General features: G+C 36.1%; 2 protein-coding genes and 1 non-coding gene across 5 annotated transcripts in view; 1 reads left to right on the plus strand and 2 right to left on the minus strand.

Moving 5' to 3' along the window:
- LOC123678877 (pickpocket protein 28-like) overlaps positions 1-19788 on the minus strand; it is a 173008-nt gene that overhangs the window by 150309 nt on the left and 2911 nt on the right. For both annotated transcript variants that reach the window (XM_045616137.1, XM_045616136.1), the window contains exon 2: positions 5887-5920. The gene's annotated coding sequence lies outside the window, so the exon portion shown is untranslated. The remainder of the gene's footprint in view (positions 1-5886; positions 5921-19788) is intronic.
- On the minus strand, positions 6788-6879 carry Trnai-uau. Its single transcript is given in 2 exon segments — positions 6788-6823; positions 6842-6879. It is a non-coding gene; the product is annotated as a tRNA-Ile (tRNA).
- Positions 10780-17820, plus strand: LOC123678878 (facilitated trehalose transporter Tret1-like). Of its 2 annotated transcripts, none has more exons than XM_045616140.1 (2): positions 10780-11376; positions 16081-17820. In XM_045616140.1, the coding sequence occupies exons 1-2, from the start codon at positions 11322-11324 to the stop codon at positions 17454-17456; spliced, it is 1431 nt and encodes a 476-aa protein (XP_045472096.1). In that variant the 5' UTR covers positions 10780-11321; the 3' UTR covers positions 17457-17820. The 2 variants fall into 2 exon arrangements, with proteins under 2 accessions (XP_045472096.1, XP_045472097.1); XM_045616141.1 differs by lacking the exon at positions 16081-17820 and adding an exon at positions 12897-14426 and having other exon boundaries at positions 10815-11376.

The following is a 19788-nucleotide window of genomic DNA, read 5'->3' on the forward strand; positions in this document are numbered from 1 at the left end:
TTTTTTCATTCCTGAATTGAACAACCATGATGCCAGGAGCTGTGGTTCCAACAAGACGGCGCAACATGTCACACGACTCGTGCCACAATCGATTTATTCAAAAACACGTTTGGTGACCGCCTAATTTCACGTTTTGGACCTGTGAATTGGCCTCCAAAATCTCGTGATTTAACACCGCTAGACTACTTTCTGTGGGGCTATGTAAAGTCATTGGTCTATGCGAATAAGCCACAAACCCTTGACCATTTGGAAGATAACATTCGCCGTGTTATTGCCGATATACGGCCACAAATGTTAGAAAAAGTCATCGAAAATTGGACGTCCAGATTGGACTACATCCGAGCCAGCCGTGGCGGTCATATGCCAGAAATCATATTTAAAATGTAATGCCACAAGATTATCTTGCGGATAAATAAAATTCATGTCAATCTAATAATCCATCGTTGTTTTATTGCAATTTAAAGTTCTATAGCTCTAAAAAAAACACCCTTTATAAACGAGTGCTCGACGGCATTCGACTACACGTCCCTAAAATCCTGTTTTTTTTAAATAACCTAATGGCTAATACATCCTATAGGAGAAAAGAATATTCTTCTTAAGTGCACCATTAAATTACTGCATTGTGGTATCGAGCAGAGCCACAACATCACCTGAACTCTCTCTCTATAGACAGGTGTGAATCACCATGTACGACCATTGGATGCTACAGGGCATCCAACGCCATTGGCCGATTCTCTTTTGTCTTAGTGCCCTCCATATCGCCGGGCGTTTCTCTGCTTAATGGTTCACTCTGTAAACTGACATTTCACCAGCTTCATAGCCAGTCAGTTCATTCACCAGCTGGTAGATATAGGTAGGCGAGACCAAGTTATGCCTATTACGAAATTCCGGAGACATTATGGCTGATAATCGATCAATAGTATCGACTGAGGTATGTTGAAAATGCTGTAAATTATAAATATACCTATATCAATTTACTTCCTATAACAATTTACCCAGGAAGTTAAAAAACACACTTGGAGATCGACAAAATTCTTTTTGTCGTCAAGTTGGCACAGCTGTATTTTGTGATAACCTGAATTTTAATTCTCAACTGTTAGTTAGTTGGTTGGGAGTGCAATAATATATATACACTGCGCAAAGAAATTAACGCACATTCTGAAAATCTCAATTTTAATGAAAGTTAACTCTACATTGACTTTATAACTTATTTTTTATGTTCTCTCGGGAAGGTTTTGAACTAAACAAGACACATTAAATGGAAGAAAAATTCAGGATTTCGCCGAATCATATGTGAAAGAAGAGAAATAAACAATTTTTTCAAAATACTGGAATGCTGATAAGTGAATTAATACTCGGTATTTCCACCCCTTGCGTTAATTACAGCTCGGCAACGACGGTTCATACTCAAAATGAGTGATCTTAAAATGTTCTGATCTAATCCTTTCCATATTTCTCTGAGTTGGATTCCTAAGTCATTAAGAGTAGCTGGATGATTTTCTGAACTTCTCAGACTTCTGTTGAGGTTGTCTCAAACCAGCTCAATCGGATTGAGATCTGGACTTCTTGCTGGTCATTCCATTCGAGAGACTTCAACCTCTTCAAGGTACTCCTGAACGATGCGCGCACGATGGGGTCTGGCATGATCGTCCATAAAAATGAAATTTTCACCAATGTATGAGGCAAATGGCACTACATGCTCTTCAAGAATGTTCCTTATATACCTATCAGCATTCATAGCTCCATTATCAACGACCACTAGGTCTGTGCGAGCAGTCAAAGATATTCCACTCCATACCATAATCGATCCTCCCCCGAAACCAGTAGTATTCAGGAAATTGCACTGAGCATATCTTTCATGTGGACGTCTGTATACAAGGGAACGTCGATCACAATGGTAGAGGCAGAATCTAGACTCATCTGTGCTTATGCTCTCTCGCAAAATCCAAACGCGCCCTTCGATGGGCTGGGGTAAGAGTTGGGCCTCTTGCTGCGACACAAGGCCTTAAATCATATTCTCTGAGGCGATTTCTTATTGTCTGAGTGCTAATTTGCACCCCATGAGTTTGCTCAAGCTGATTTTGAAGGAGGCGAGCGGTTGCAAACCGTTGTCTCAACGAAGAAACTCTCAAGTAACGTTCTTGAAAGGCAGTTATTACCCGTGGTCTACCCTGTCCTGGTCTTCGGACATTCATACCTGTCTCCCTGAATCGCTGCAACATTCTGGACACACTTGTATGGAAAACTCCAAACCTTTCTGCAATTCTTGTGTATGTCCACCCTTCTTCTCGCAAAACTACCGCTTGGGCACATTCCTCTTGGGTCAAATTGAGTGTTTCGCGTTGCATAGCGATCGAGTGTAGAAAATTAAACGAAAGAAAAACTATTGATCACTAGAATTGATCGAGAACAACTGATTTCAGAATGGAGCCAATACATTCAAAATCTGATAATCTCATCTTTTTTTATTCCTGCTGGGAAAAAACATCTTTATTGAAGAAAAAGGTTGAAAGTGGATAACATATGCATGCATAATTCTGATAAAAATAATTATCATTGAGAACACCCACAGGACCAAGACGTTCTACAAGCTTCTACACCATTATGAACCTTTTTTTTATGAACAGAGTCCAATTCGTTTTCGTTTAGAAGTTTCAAAAATTCGAATAGATTTATTGTCATGTTTTCCAGAGCTTCTCTTACAGTTACAAAAACTAGCAATAGGTTAGGCGACAAATCTATAAGATGCCTCATGTGTCTGTTTGGAAAAATATGAAATCAAACAAAGCCAAGTTTGATAAATAGAAGTGTTTTTTGAAGGGTTCCTTCTCATTTCATCATTTTTTTATTGATGTGACACTACACAATAAAACTGCTGAAACTCAAGTAGCTTGATATGATTCAATTACTTGATAAATAAATACTTGACTTGAGATTGAGAAACTACAACTTGAAATCAAGCCAAGCTCAAGCCAAGTAGCTTGAAAATCAAGCCAAGCCATGAGTTCATAGACCTTGCAGCACCAGTTTCAGTGCCAAATTTCACGCGAATAGTTTCTACTTATGCCAAAATACAAACATATCAGGAGGGCCCGCATTTCAAAAATATATTTTCGGAATTTGTCAACATCCCCTCTCCTCTCAAAACACCCATATCACCCACACCTCTCCTTCCGTGTTTGAGAAGCCCAAACACGCTGAAATGTTAAAATTGAAGATTTGCGCCCCCTAGGATGAACTCCCGGGGACGAAGCAGATGTTCCCGGCACGCATTGTTGTCTCCCAGTGGGGGCCCTTTGTCCAATCGGACGCCTTGCGCTGTCTGCCAACATCCAGAGATCGAATTGTGTATTAATACCGCGATATAACATCAGGTGAGTGTAGGATCCAGATCCGCGATCTCACAAAATATGATTAAATGTATATCCGTCCCGTAGAAACGGCCCAACTCTTAGCGTCCTCTCTCTTTTCATCTCGATGAGGTGCATTTGTCGAAATGTACCCTGTATTGTTTTCCTTTGTTGCCGCTGATTACGTTCCTAGGGGTCGGATGTCGACGATATTTCTTCAATTATTTACGGAACAGAGTGTTTTCGTAGTTTTTTTCCCAATGATAAACCTTGTTTTAATAACTCTACAAGCTCCTCAGAGCAATAAATAAAGATAGAGGGAGCATGTATCATTTTCATTAGGCAAATTTGTCCCCAACATGAACTATCAAACTTGACATGAAGCGCGCGGAAACGAAAACATATCAGTGATACGATATTTCTCAAAAAATTTGCGAGTTTCTCAACAAAGAACGCACTTCTTATTTCCCATAGTGAATCAACGTTTCATATTAACTCAATTATATTGAAATAAATACCTAAATATATCAGAAACTCAGAAAACAACTTCAATCGCGCGCCAAACGACGTGAAACAACCGATGACACTAGGAGAGCAAAAGTTGCCAAACCTTGGATTTGAGCAGTTAGATACATATAATAATAAATATTCTGCTTATTATTAATCCGACAATTAGAAAAAATATCGGATTCCAAATATTCAAATTTGCATATTTTATCGGGAATCACTGAAATAAATATATTTCATTCAATATAATATACATTCATAACGATATAGTAAAATTGTGGATTTGAAAATATATCACAATCCGACAATGTAATCTAACCATGTTGGGGACATATAAAAATTGCCAATACTCTGTCTCTGTTTATTACTCTATGGTTGGTCAGTCATCTTTTTGAACTTAGCTATTTTATATTCAATGGTAAATATTATGAGCAACTTATTGGTACTGCTATGGGTAACACACCTAGCCTGGTTCTAGTAAATTTGGTAATATAAGTTTCTTTTCAGAATTCCTTTACTGAAATTACGTAAACTCCCTCGATCTATGTTTATTACCCTATGGACGAAATTAATTTAGCATCACAACCGTAACTAGGCAAATTTTCCATTGAACAATCAATTATAATAAATAACAACTTTTTTGACTTCATAAATGATCCAAATGTCAACATTGTTGAAAATATGTTGTATCAGCTCTATTGTGCACCACCACATGAAGAGTGTCGAGTAGCTGCTTGGTTAAAATTTGACGAAGAAATGGATAGGTAAAGAGGGACCAATGCCATGGCCATTTTGTGCACCAGATCTCAGTTCGATAGATTTTTATTTATGGGAATATATGATGTTTAAAGCACATCTCAACAACAATTACTTCATAGAATTCAAAATGCAGCAAACCAAATAATAAGAAAACGGTACAAATATAATCCATCAAGTCATTATTATTATTATTATTAATATCTTCAGTTCGTCGATGTGAGGCTTGCGTTCAAGCAGAAGGTGAATGTTTCGAACAATCTTTATTGTTATTAGGTATGCACAATGACAGAAACGTCAAACGCTTTTATGTAATGTTGGAGTAATTTTTTGAAGCTCCTTTCATGTCTTCCAGCAGTATAAAGCGTCCATATATGAATTGCTAATCAAACTATTCACTCTCTTCAAGAAGTAGAAGTTGAAATTTTGGCGTCCATATATTGTTAATCAAACTATTAACGTTCTTCAAGAAAAAGGAGTTTGAATTTTGGCGTAGCCACCTCGTTCACTGAATTTAAAACCCATTGAGCATCTATGAAAAGGAGATTATTTATAATTCACATCAATTCTCATTTATTCTGATACTGTTGATATAAGTGCAGATATTTACAAGATCTTTCAATACATTATCTAGAGTTTTGTTCCGTTTACATGTTTGATGCTAGAATGCCAAAAATTAAGTTGAAGAAATTATTCCTTCAGTGGCGACGCTGAGGGGGGGGCAGGAGGCCCGGCCACTCCCGCCCTACAATTTTACTGCCTCCCTAAAATTTGACATTCTAAGGCTAAAATAACCACAAGATCAGCAGAACTATAATTTTCACATAATATTTCGATTAACTTTGGCCCCCCCAAAATAATCCGGCTGCCCCTTGGCCCCCCTGTTTTTGAAAGCTGGCGTCGCCACTGGATTCCTTCCTTTTATAATTTTTTAATCTCACTGAGTATGCTTGGCCATCAGAGCCATCTCTCTATTCCTCTTTGCTGGCCACCCTCACATTCTGAATGTTGCCCGAAAGAAAAATGTGGAAAATCAAGGAAAACAAATGGTTGTGCGGAAATTGCAGACGAAAATAAATCTTAACGAATCGTTTTCGATTGACCATTTACTGTTAGCAATGTGTAAGATTATTGGGGAATGAAGAGAAATGAGCCATTTGTTGTATCGAAAAAACACACCTTGACTGAATGAATGATGGTTTTGAACCCTTTACAAATTGTTCATTGTCTTGGATGAATTCTAAGGTGGCACTGGTAGATAGTTGAATCTTACCTTAGATTTTTCACTCGAGGAGGAAATGTTTCACCTGTAAATAAAATAAAAATGTTTAAATTTGTCCAAGAAAAATCTTTCATTTCCTGAAAGATACAATCATCAAATTGTGAACATGTTTTGGTTTGCAGGAATAATGATAATTGTTACAAAAATGTTTATCCCACGACTAATGGTTTCAGAGTTATACCTATATTTTCGGAAATTTTGTTCATATCCCATAGGATGTAATTTATTATGTGACTTGAAGTGATTGAACAATAAAAAAAGAAGGAATGCAAAATAAAATATTACTTGTACCTTGTACATTTAACGTTCTCATATGTTTTAAAATATACTAACTGAAAAAGAAACTGTAAGGGATTTTTTTAATAAATTTGTTAATAATGTGTTTGTCCACCGCGATTATCTATACACTCCCCAACACGTCTCGGCATTGATACAATAAGATGGTCCATTTCTTCTTGAGTAATACTATCCCAAGCTACCTGTACTTCATGTCTCAGAGCCGCCAAAAAATATCATTTACTCCTCGCTATACTATCTATGTTTTACCAACAAAAGAAATTTTAAATTTAAACAGCTCCTTCTGGGTGTTGAAGTTTCTTTGTCAGTTAGTATATCTACATATTTGTTATATAATATACTATAATATGAAATATCCAAAGTTCAATTCGTATTTGAATTTTCACTTAAATTCCTTCGTTAATTTAAAAAGTAATCAGTGAGATGATAAGTATTGAAAACGTTAATTTATTTTATTAAAATTTAAATTCGAACCAAGGTTTTTCTTTGATACTCGTTATTCACGTGAAGATGTATCTTAAATCCATACCAAATCATCAACACAAACAATTTCGCAGATCAGATAAAATAAATGGAAAATCCAACAAAAAAAATATGCTCCAGGTGAGGCTCGAACTCACAACCCCGGCATCGCTCACGCTTACTGACTTATAAGTACCGTGCGCTAACCAATTGCGCCACTGGAGCGTTGGGTATAGAATGAGCATTTAGGCGTTGTTATACGCGCGCAGGGCATATCTCATGAAAATTCCCCGTTTCAGACAAAATTTGAACTGATTTTTTATTTAAGACCTTGCTAAGTAGATTAATTATCGAATTGGGAATTCCTGGAAAGAATTTTGTTGATGAATCCATAGCAAACTATGTGAAAATAGAAAAGCCAAATATTCCGTAAAATTAATTATCTATACTTGTCCCAAAATTAATCTTGGCGTTGAAGATGCGCTATCAATTTTTGGTAGAGAGGTGAAAATTGAGGAAATATGTCCCGCGGCTTTATTTCAACTGGTGGGGGGGCGATTAAAAACATACGAAGACCCCCTGGAGAAGTTTAATTAGAAGCTCGCCCCAGCCTTTATTAAAACAACGCGCTGTATGGCAATTAAAAACCTGTTGATTAAATTAAGGAGTAATAACGATGGTTTTTGCGGTCGGCGTTTTCTTATTTTCGCTAATCATTTCAGGCAGAGAAGAAAAAGAAAACTGAAACATAAATTTATAGAATCGCAAAATGACTCGATTCGGTAATTCAATAAAAAAAATTATGCCGATATCATTGCTGATTACGTGAGACACTGGATTGACCCGTATTATGGTGGCAGGGATGAATTAAAAACTCATTGTTTAAACCAGAGAGAGCACTGAACTCCAAATATCGAGTAGGTAATATGCTATTTCAATTAGGTACCTTTGAATGAATTGATATTCAATTTTTATGACCTCACACACTACTTAAAGTGACCATAAAAACACATAAAATTTTAAAATGTGGTTCATTATTTCTTCTCTGATCACAGAAAATCCCAACATGCATGAAAAATAAAAAATAACAATTTGAAAAACTTCATATATATTTCAAATATAACGTGTGTTTTTTTTCGAGGTATATAACTTTAAGTTGGCATTACTGTTCAAGATGGCGACCGATTTAAAAGCTATTAAGTGATTTATTCTCAATTTGGTTTGGCAATTCATCATGAATAGATTCACGCCTGAACAACGCTTGCAAATGGTGCAATTTTATTTCGAAAACAATGGTTCTGTGCGGAATACGTATCGCGCACTACGTCCATTTTATTTTGTTTAGCGATGAAGCGCACTTCTGGTTGAATGGATACGTCAACAAACAAAACTGCCGCATTTGGAGTGAAGCTAATCCTCAAGTGTATGTCGAAACACCGTTATATCCAGAAAAACTGACTGTTTGGTGCGCTTTATGGGCTGGTGGAATCATTGGTCCGTACTTCTTCAAAAACGATGATGGCCAGAACGGTACAGTCAATGGTGATCGGTATAGAGCCATGATTACTAACTTTTTCATTCCTGAATTGAACAACCGTGATGTCCAGGAGCTGTGGTTCCAACAAGACGGCGCAACATGTCACACAGCTCGTGCCACAATCGATTTATTGAAAGACACGTTTGGTGACCACCTAATTTCACGTTTTGGACCTGTGAATTGGCCTCCAAGATCTTGTGATTTAACACCGCTAGACTACTTTCTGTGGGGCTATGTAAAGTCATTGGTCTATGTGGATAAGCCACAAACCCTTGACCATTTGGAAGACAACATTCGTTGTGTTATTGCCGATATACGGCCACAAATGTTGGAAAAAGTCATCGAAAATTGGACGTCCAGATTGGACTACATCCGAGCCAGCCGTGGCGGTCATATGCCAGAAATCATATTTAAAATGTAATGCCACAAGATTATCTTGCGAATAAATAAAATTCATGTCAATCGAATAATCCATCGTTGTTTTATTGCAATTTAAAGTTCTATAGCTCTGAAAAAACACCCTTTATAATTCAATTTCAATAGAGAAATCATTGAATTTGTAATGTTATGAAAGGTAGAAGAAGAACTAAACCTTTCTGCGGAATTTACAGTGTTCCAATCACAGAATACTAAATATATAAGAAGTGCTAACGCCGTGTTAAATCAAGGCAACAATATGGCCGATATTTTGTCCGCCATCATGTAGTGTAATATGGCGGGAAAATTTGAATATGAAGGTATGACAATTCATTGAAATTGTTGGAATATTATTAGTATTTATTTTAGGTTATGTTGTTATAATTTCGAATTAAAACAGAAAAATATCATCGAAAAGTTTCATTTATCAAAGGAAATTTACATATTTGCTTAAAATAATAATTATTTATAAAAATCAATACATAATATACATTATATTGGGATATTTACACTATACCTGACTGAAAAAAAATACCTATTTATACCTACTTTATGAAATTATATCTGATGAACAACTGAATTGATACATTTCTGAAGCAATATTCAAATTTCTACACATACATGAAAGATAAAAATCTTCAGTTGGTTTAATCTATCTTCCTGCGTTACAGTGCTCATTTCGTAATTCACTTTGATTATCACAGGTCCTCTTTGTTACTTCATTTTCAGCTCATTTGGAGGTTGTAGGTGGATATGAAAAAAAAAAGATGATAAATAGCGATCAATTAGTAGGCAATTCATTTTAATTTGATATGATAATTCTGGATCACGTAGATGTTTATTGTTAGAATCATTAATATTTTCCATACAAGAAACATTTGGGGAAGTTCTACAATCATAGGGCTGATGATTATAAATTTGATACTTCAGTAAATGCCGAGGAACAGAATTTAACTTTAATATAGTTGATTCTGAAGGATTATTATAATCACAAGTAAGGATCTCAGATATATTAGAGCATTGAAATACAATATGAGGAAAAACCCGGTCTTATTTTGTTCTAAATTCATTTTCTCATGGATTACCTGACCTTACCTCACCTGAAACCTAAAACAGAACTTGTAATAAATAAGTGACAATAAAAACCACTTTATCTGTTCATTCAAGAATTACAAATACAAACACAATTTATTGTTGGTTATAAAATCATATTGAAAAACTCGAACGCTGATTGGCTTATTATGAGAATAAAATTTTTACATCGTGATATGTATACCGTGTAATTTGAGTGTATGTGACGTCACATCTGTTGCCAATGCTAGCACTAGCGGTTTCACCCCCCTGGTTCCAATACTAATTTGTATTCATAACAATTCGTTTGTCACTGGATTTTTGATCTAACACATTCCAAAAAGAAGGATTCTTTTTGTTGAAAACGTCACTCAATAAAGCTCGAAGCACAGATGGCAGCACCAGTGCCATAGGTACCACCGTGGCACCTTTTTTCTGGTTAGTACCAAGCTTCGAAAGATTCGTGTCGAAATTTCGGAACATAGTATTGAGTCTATATCGAGATATTGAAGGTTAAGTGATACAACATTTGTTGTTGTTTTAAAAATTGATAAAAACGAGTTTCGTGTATAGACAACCAATAATTGTCACAAATCGATGAAAATCATGGTCAAATTGTCCAGACTTTTTGTGCAGAACTCAAAAAAATGCTTCAGGGAAAAAAATTTGGATCTAATAAAATCAAAGACGAATCTTTCTTCAGAATATTTATAAAAGCGTTGTAACGCTGTTTAGAGTAACTATATTGACGAATAAAGTCAAAATGTTGTTTTCACTCTTTGGGCCCGTAACTTATTGAGTGAAAATTGAACCAATGGATATTTGGATAACGCAATACTGATGCAAAATTACTTGTTATTCCTATAACTCATTCCAAACAGGTAGCTCTTATAATTTGAGGAAAAAAACCCTGATTAATAATTGAAAATCATATTATTCAAATTTCTTCTCGGAAATGAATTACAGATTAAGGAAACGAATCAACTAGGAAACAACACATCGTAATGAATTTGCATAAAAATAAATATGTATGCACTAATAGACAACTCTTAAACCGGAATCAACATTTCTGCTTCTTCAGTACCAACATAATTACGGAATACCAGTATAATCTCAAGGTTCGTCCTATATAATTCCCTTGATTATACTCCATTCCATCTCACGCACTCGCCTCCCCTGATCCCAAACGGTCCTTTGTCCTGAAAAAAAAATAGATCCGACCCGCACAAAAAACCAGTACCTCAACATTTCTCTGGCAACAGCTGAACTGTTGTTGTTAAATGCGGTGAACTTGCATCACTGCCTATCGTCTGTACAGTTAAATATACCCAAGAATTGTCACAAACGAATCTACATTCTCTATCGAGTCATCTGATCCTGAATTGTTTCCAATAGTAGAATGTGTTTCCAATCAATAAAAATAATAACAATATATGCTTGCGGTGTGTGACAGTTTCGAGGACAATATATTAACGTACATGTGTCCCGACCACAAAAGATAACAAACTTCAGTACACTCTCGGTTGTACCCAAACGATGTGAGAAAAGTTACCCCTGTGATTTAAAAAAAATTGAATTTGCTGGTCACGTTGAAGTTAGTTTTATTACCTATATTGAGTTGGTGGTTGTATAGGTGGGCAAAATGGCCAATGTATTGCCTGGTACTGAAATTGTACAATATTTAGCCGTGTTTTTCGGTAAGTTGGTCTGTTTTTATTACATTTTTTAAGTTTCATTCCAAAATTTGCTATATGAAGGAAATTATTTACATATTACTCAAACTGCATTAATATGTTTGATAACAATGGTTATGAATAGAAAACAATGCATAGTATGTGACCACTTTTTTTCAAAGAGAAATTCAAACAACTTAATTCATCAATTTATATCAATATTCTAATTTTTGTTATCATACCTATCATTATTTTCATTAAAACAAGAATCCTCTTTTTTCGAAGGGAAAAAATAGATTTCTCACATCCATCTTATCAAAATTGAATGTAGTATGTAAACAAACCGTTTCAAACTATTTTTTTTAATCAGATCACCCAGTTTTTCAGCCTGTTAAATTCTCAAAATTCATTCTAGGGCTTAAATTACCAATGCACGAATTTTTAGATTACTTTTTAATTTTTTTTTGGTAGAATTGAATCACCCTGTACATTCCCATAATCACCCTGTATTTTCAAAGTATCTGAAAAAGCGACAAATTAAAAAAATACGCAACAATTGTATTCTATAGTAAATAAATCAGCTGACTACGATGTGTATAATTTTGTCATTTGAAAACCACAGGAGGAACCGCTATATTTTTTTCAGATTCCAATTTGATAAGGTTACATTGTTTCCGATAGAACTCCGAACTTCCTGAATATTGACTCAGAAGATTATTTCTAAAATGCAAATCATATTTGTACATTAAAAAAAATTTCAATCCCTACATTAGATGTTTTTTCTCTAGTACCAACGTTATTTTTGTAGGTACTCTTGTACGTTTACTGTAGATTTCACAAAACTTTCATAGACTTACTGATTATAGTTTGAAATCCATATGAGAATCAAAAACAACCTTGATATTGAATACGAGTTAGTCTTATTTTATTATGTAAATAACAATTGTTTCGCTATACAAACGCTCCTTCAGATTTGTTACATTTTGAATAACAGTTATTCGATATGTAAGGAAATTAGAATAACCGGAATTCAATATCAATTGAATTTAAATGGAATTCCACAAAGTAAAAGAAATTCAATTAAAAAAAAATTAGATCTAACTGACAATCTTTATAATAATCAGCTTTATTGAAAAGACAACTTCAGTTGATTACCACTTCGTTTCCTACAGCGCTGACATCAAATTTCGCTGTCATTTTCATAGAAACATAACCCATTTCTCATAAAGCGCCATCAACGGAAGGAATGCGAAGTTTGGCCAATCTTAATCTTACTTAATCAACTAACTAGCAATAAAAGTTTTATGAAACCCACAAGGAATCGAATTTCTTCATTTTCTTCCTCATCTTCTTCCTATGACTGTCCAGGACTGCCTTCAGAAAACCCAGGACGTTCTATACCTCCTCTTTCTACATCTTCATCTCTTCACCTTTCTCAAAACTATCAATCACTTTATCAATTAACCATTCAACTCTACTTCCAGAGTTGATCTTCATCAACTCTTTCTTCTTGAACGAAATCTCACAACCTGATTTTTTTACAGCATCCCTGAATATCATCACAAGTGGTCTAGGATATGGTTGGCCATCCGGTGCCTTGCCTCACCTCCTCAACGGCAACGACACCTCCGTGTACCTCCACCTCACCCCCTCAGAAGGGTCTTGGGCAGCCATAGGTCCCCTAATAGGAGCCATCATAGGTTCACCCCTAGCTGGCCTATCCCTGGACTATGTTGGAAGAAGAAGAATGATACTCTTCACCTTCTTCCCATACATGACTTCCTGGTTGATCGTGGCTTTCACCTCCAGCCCTGAATTGCTCATTTTCGGCAGAGCTATATCCGGTATTTCAGATGGCTGTCTATTCACATCCGCCCCTATTTACATAGGGGAAATCGCCAACCCCAAAGTGCGCGGACTGTTATGCTCGAGTATACCCGTGTGTTTGATCTTAGGAGTTTTGATCATCAATATTTTGGAAGCTTTTCTGTCGGTACATACTTGTGCTCTTTTAGTTACTATCCTGCCAATTACTTCCTTCATAGGGATGCTGTTTATGCCTGAAAGCCCTTACTATCTGCTGATGCAGAACAGGCCTGCAGAAGCTCAAGAAACGTTAGAGAGGATCAGAGGCTCTGAAGACGTCCAGGAGGAAGTGAAACGAATGAGTGATGCTGTTAAATCCCAGAAGGAAGAGAGCAAAGGGACCATCAAAGACGTCTTCACAGTCCCATCAAACAGAAAAGCGTTGCTGATCATGATGCTGCTAAGGGCTACCCAACAATTCTCAGGAATCACAGCCTTGATCTTCTACATCTCTTTGATCCTTAAAGAGTCTGGCAGCCAATACTCTGTCACCTTATCCACCCTCCTGTTCTTCGCGGTGCAGTTGGTGATGTCCATACTAGGTTCTGTGATTGTGGATTGTACTGGCAGGAGGATGCTTCTTCTGTGGTCTGCGTTGGGCTCTGGTGTAGCCCTTTTGGCTGAAGGACTCTATTTCCAATTCGACTTAGAAGGAGCCGATATGACAAGCTGGCAGTTCGTTCCAATCACAGCTCTTGTTGTTTATGTTATATTTTATGGGTTTGGACTGCAAAACATACCGATTCTGATGCTGGGAGAACTTTTCCCCACTAATATTAAGGCTGCAGCCTTATGTTTCGGTGATCTTTACTTCGCAGCCTTGGCTTCAATAGTGTCCAAATATTTCCAAGCTGTTAGTGAGGATATCGGGATTTACTTTGCTTTTTATTCTTTTGCTACCTGTTGTTTCATTGGTTTTTGTTTGATTTATATATTTGTGCCAGAAACGAAAGGTATAACGTTGGAAGAAATCCAATCGTTGCTTAAGACTGGCAGAAAGTTCACAAATGAAAGTAGTAAAGATGATAGAGAAGGACAAATCAAGTGATAATCGATGAAAACAACTTTACTGATCTCATTTTGCCATTTAATTAAGTAGTACTGATTCTTCTGTCGAGCTGGGCATGGTAACTATTTTCATATGCAATTTGTATTAATTGGAATGAGATAAAAATCAAGCTGGAAATACAAACTTATAACAAATGAAACTGTAGTTTTTTTACCCATCTTGAATTCAAATATGATCAGAATAGACACCCTGTATACTTTTTGGAAAATTTTATTTTAAAATTCATATCGCAGTGCGTACTTTTAATGACCAAATCAGAAAAAACCCAACTTATTGATAAGCGATATAATTAGATATCAGCTGTTAACAATTGAAAATTAGACAGTACTGAAAGTGTTTCACACCATTCCCAATTATACCAATTTTCCTGGTTAGATATGTCAATTAACCATTTTCATTCCTCAAATAGAACTTGTAGAGGAACAATCGGTATCAGTTACCTACATCTTTTTTCAAAATTGTTGCAATGAATTTGGTTCGCGTTCTTTTTTTATTTAAATAAACAATGATATCCAGAGATAAATTTTTTCAGTATTTGGCAGTGCTGTGTGGTAAGTCCTAATCTAATACTGAATTTCTTATATTTATTTCAAGCATTCAAAAAAAAATGTATATACATATGGTGAATTGATGAAGAAAACTGCTAAAAGTTATTAATAAATTTCGTTGCGTTAATTTTTTTCTAACAGCAGTGATAATTTTTGATTTTGTTTTCAAATTTGAATTTTATAAAGGGTGTTTTTTTAGAGCTATAGAACTTTAAATTGCAATAAAACAACGATGGATTATTCGATTGACATGAATTTTATTTTTCCGCAAGATAATCTTGTGGCATTGCACTTTAAATATGATTTCTGGCATACGACCGCCACGGCTGGTTAGGATGTAGTCCAATATGGACGTCCAATTTTCGATGACTTTTCCAACATTTGTGGCCGTATATCGGCAATAACACGGCGAATGTTGTCTTCCAAATGGTCAAGGGTTTGTGGCTTATCCGCATAGACCAATGACTTTACATAGCCCCACAGAAAGTAGTCTAGCGGTGTTAAATCACAAGATCTTGGAGGCCAATTCACAGGTCCAAAACGTGAAATTAGGCGGTCACCAAACGTGTCTTTCAATAAATCGATTGTGGCATGAGCTGTGTGACATGTTGCGCCATCTTATTGGAACCACAACTCCTGGACATCATGGTTGTTCAATTCAGGAATGAAAAAGTTAGTAACCATTGTCTGTAACGTTCTGGCCATCATCGTTTTTGAAGAAGTACGGACCAATGATTCCACCAGCCCATAAAGCGCACCAAACAGTCAGTTTTTCTGGATGAAACTGTGTTTCGACATACACTTAAGGATTAGCTTCACTCCAAATGCGGCAGTTTTGTTTGTTGACGTAGCCATTCAACCAGAAGTGCGCTTCATCGCTAAACAAAATAAAATGGACTTATTGCGCGATACGTATTCCGCACAGAACCATTATTTTCGAAATGAAATTGCACTATTTGCAAGCGTTGTTCAGGCGTGAGTCTATTCATGATGAATTGCCAAACCAAACTGAGAATAAATCACTTGACAGCTGTTGAATCGGTCGTCATATTGAACAATAATGCCAACTTAAAGTTATATACCTCGAAAAAAAACACCCTATATTAGCAAAAATCTCGAGCATTCTTTCCACTTTAGTCTAATCTATTGCACTTCAACAGAATTATCACTTTATTGTTATCATTTTCTTTGCATTTTTCCTTTTCCAAACAAAACCTTGACCACTCATCGTACCTACTGTTGCAGGTTCCCTCAATGTCATCAACAGTGGTATGGTTTATGGTTGGCCTTCAGCTTCGTTACCTCAGCTGGTACATCCAGCCAACAGCAGTGCAGCCATCCATCTTACAACATGGGAAGGCTCTTGGTTAGCCATAGCACCCTTCTTTGGGGCTCTCCTCACAGCACCCTTGTCATTTTCAGCAACAGGCATACTGGGACCAAAGAAAACAGTAATTTTCACCTTCTACCCCTACATCGTCTCCTGGTTAGTAATCGCAGTAGCAGACAGTTTCGAATGGCTCTTCTTCGCCAGGTTAATCGCTGGAATAGCAGACAGTTGCATCTTTACCGCCTTCCCAATATACATAGACGATATTTGCAACACCAAATTCAAGAGAAGATTCTATTCTATGTACCCAATAAGCTTCGCTGCTGGTATCCTCATCATCAACCTGATAGACAACATGTCTTCTGTGACAAATGCAGCCTGGATAGCTTCTGTTTTGATATTTTCTTCATTTTCTGGTTTGCTGATCGTACCTGAAAGTCCATATTTTCTGCTGATGAAAAACAAACTGCTTGAAGCCAAACAAGCGCTTAGATATACGAAAAACAGGGATGAAGTTGAGGAGGAATACGAAAAACTGAGGGAGCAAGTGATGTCCAGAGGTGTTTCAGAATTGAATTTAGAAAAGATATTTTCTGGACCTATTAGAACGAATTTAGGTATAGGTATAGTGCTTGTGTCTGCACAACAACTGTGTGGTATAACTCCCATAATTTTCTATATAACCACAGTCCTGAAAGAGACTGATCTACAGTTTTTGTTCGATTCTAGTCTCAGCATAATACTTCTGGCTCTTCTTCTGGCCATGTCGATATTCAGCGCCCTAATTTCAGACGCAAAAAGTGGTAAAAAGTTTTTGTTAGTTTCCCTCCTTCTTTGTTCTGTAGCACTCTTCACTTTAGGAGTTTATTTCGACAATGTAGACTTCAGAAACGACTTCTCCATATTCTCAATCATACCTATTGCAGCCCTACTGGTCTACATAATTTTTTACGGTTTGGGTCTACACAACATACCGTATGTTTACATGAACAGGATGTATTCTAGGAATATAAAATCCAAGTGTCTCGCTTTAATCTACATGTATTTCAGCGTAATTGCTTCGGCAGTTTCCGCGTTTTTCACGCTGATGAACGATTCTAAAGAAATCTATTCGGCGTTTTACTTTTTTGGCGGTTGTTGCCTTTTCAATTTCATCCTCGTTTTGGTGTTTGTACCAAAGTGTAAAGACTGGTGTGAGGAGGCAGAGTGGTTGTTGAAATCGCATGAGAATACGGAACAGGAGTATGAGTTTTTGTTGTCGAGTTTCGATTTGTCCGATTTTGAGGATTGATTTTCAATGAAAAATTTTTTTTCGAAAAAATTATGTTTTTTCGTACTTCTTGAGAATTTCAGGAAGAACGTTCGAATTCGGATGAAGTTTCGGATTAGAATGATTGATTTTGTATTCGTCCAATCGAATATTTTTGTAAATATGTGATTTTTTTGGTACCTTTGAAAATTATGTGATTGTAGGAATTCATTATCAATATTCACTCTCTAATTTTTCTATCAGAAAGCGTGGATATATTTGTACCAAATGACTGCCTTAGATTAATTTTCTCCAGAACAAAAAATATTTTGTTTCATATTCACTCTATTTGAATTGAATAATTTTGTAAGTTTAAGTGAGAATTTTATTATGAAATAAATGATTGATCTCTTACATTTTTCTCATTTCACTTCCAATTTAGACTTATTGTTTCACGATTAATTTTTTTTATCGAATAACGATGATATATTGCAAGGAAATCCCTGTTTTTCACTGCTGACTTTGTGGCGACAGAGATTCCCCTTGGCTCCCACATTATTCTCATTAAATTATTTATAGAGCGCACCCAAGGGCATATTTAACACGTGACTAACTGAAATAGGGTTATCTCGGTTTATCACCATTATTAGATTCTGAAAATTCATTAAGGGTTAAATAGAATGGCAAACAACGGTCTAATAACTCTTTAAAGCCGCGATATATCAATCCCCATCAGTCAGCAACCCTTGATTTTCTGAACTTATCCGCCCCATTTACGAGGAAATCAAGACAGGGCCGGACTCGGGTGATTTTTCCACTTTTTAATCTCATTTGAAGAATTTTTAGATGCAAATCGAAGAGAAACCGCTGCAAATTAGCAAGAACAACAAAATATGAATTTGAAATGTAACTAGGCCTATTGAAAAGTCCCCGGTCTACCATAGTAAAACACATTTTTTTGGCAAAATTCGATTTTATTATTCAACATAGTTGTTTTCGAGGGCGATACAGCGATTATAGCGATCTTCCAACTTTTCGATACCATTTTTGTAGTACGATTTGTCTTTCCTTTCAAAATAGGCCTCTGTTTAGGCGATTACTTCTTCATTGGCGCTAAATTTCTTTCCAGCGAGCATTCTTTTGAGGTCTAAGAACATGAAAAAGTCGTTGGGAGCCAGATCTAGCGAATACGGTGAATGCAGAAGCAATTCGAAGCCCAATTAATGCAATTTTGCCATTGTTTTCATTGATTTGTAACACGGCGCATTGTCTTGATGAAACAACACCTTTTTTTCTTCAAATGGGGGCGTTTTTTAACGATCCAATAACGCTATATAATAATCGCTGTTGATGGTCTGGCACTTCTAGAGGTAATCAATGAATATTATACCTTGCGCATCCCAGAATACTGTTGTCATAACCTTGCCAGCTGATTGTTGTGTTTTTCCTCGCTTTGGATTCGGTTCATCGTATGCAGTCCACTCAGCTGACTGTCGATTGGACTCCGGAGTGAAATGATAGAGCCATGTTTCATCCATTGTCACATCTCGACGAAAATTCAGGTTTATTGCATTTAAACAGCTTCAACCTTCGCTCAGAATCATTAACACGTTGTTGCTTTTGATCGATTGTAGCTCGCGTGGCACACATTTTGCAAACAGCTTTCTCATGTACAAATATTCGTGAATGATATGATGTACACGTTCAGATGATATCTTCACAATGTCTGCTATCTCAATCAACTTCACTTTATAGTCTTTCAAAATTATTTTGTGGGCTTTTTTTATTTTTTCGTCTGTGACAGCCTCTTTTGGGCGTCCACTGCGTTCTCCGTCTTTGGTGCTCATAAATATCATAATATTAAAAAAGTAGATTGGCTTTTTTCAAAGCATGAAAACTATGGTCAGATTGCACGAATTGCTCTTTCAACTGCTTGATTATCCAGTTTATTCTCCAGATTTGTCCCCCAGTGATTACTAACTTTTTACAGACCTCAAAAGAATGCACTAGGGAAAGAAAATGGGCTCTAATTATAGTAAAGAAGAATCTTTCTAACAAAAAGTATTGGTAAGTTAGAGAATCCCTCCTGAAGGTGTGAGTTAAAAAAAATACTCATCTTATTTTCGAAATAAATTGGGCTACAAAAACGAAATCCGAATTTCTGACAAGTTAACCTCTGCTGAATCTAATAAAAATGTTCAGCTGGACAAATGGCAAATGCAAATCCGTTGTGACTTGGAAAAATTGATACTAAATTTGAGAAAGAAAGTAAAATAATATATAAACGATGCAAATACTAATCGGAACAATACTTCAAGAAAAAACTATCAAGATTCATGCTATTTTTTTATGCAATTTATCAATTGCGTTTTAA

This window comes from Harmonia axyridis, chromosome 4 (assembly GCF_914767665.1).
Source record: "Harmonia axyridis chromosome 4, icHarAxyr1.1, whole genome shotgun sequence".
Classification (NCBI taxonomy): domain Eukaryota; kingdom Metazoa; phylum Arthropoda; class Insecta; order Coleoptera; family Coccinellidae; genus Harmonia; species Harmonia axyridis.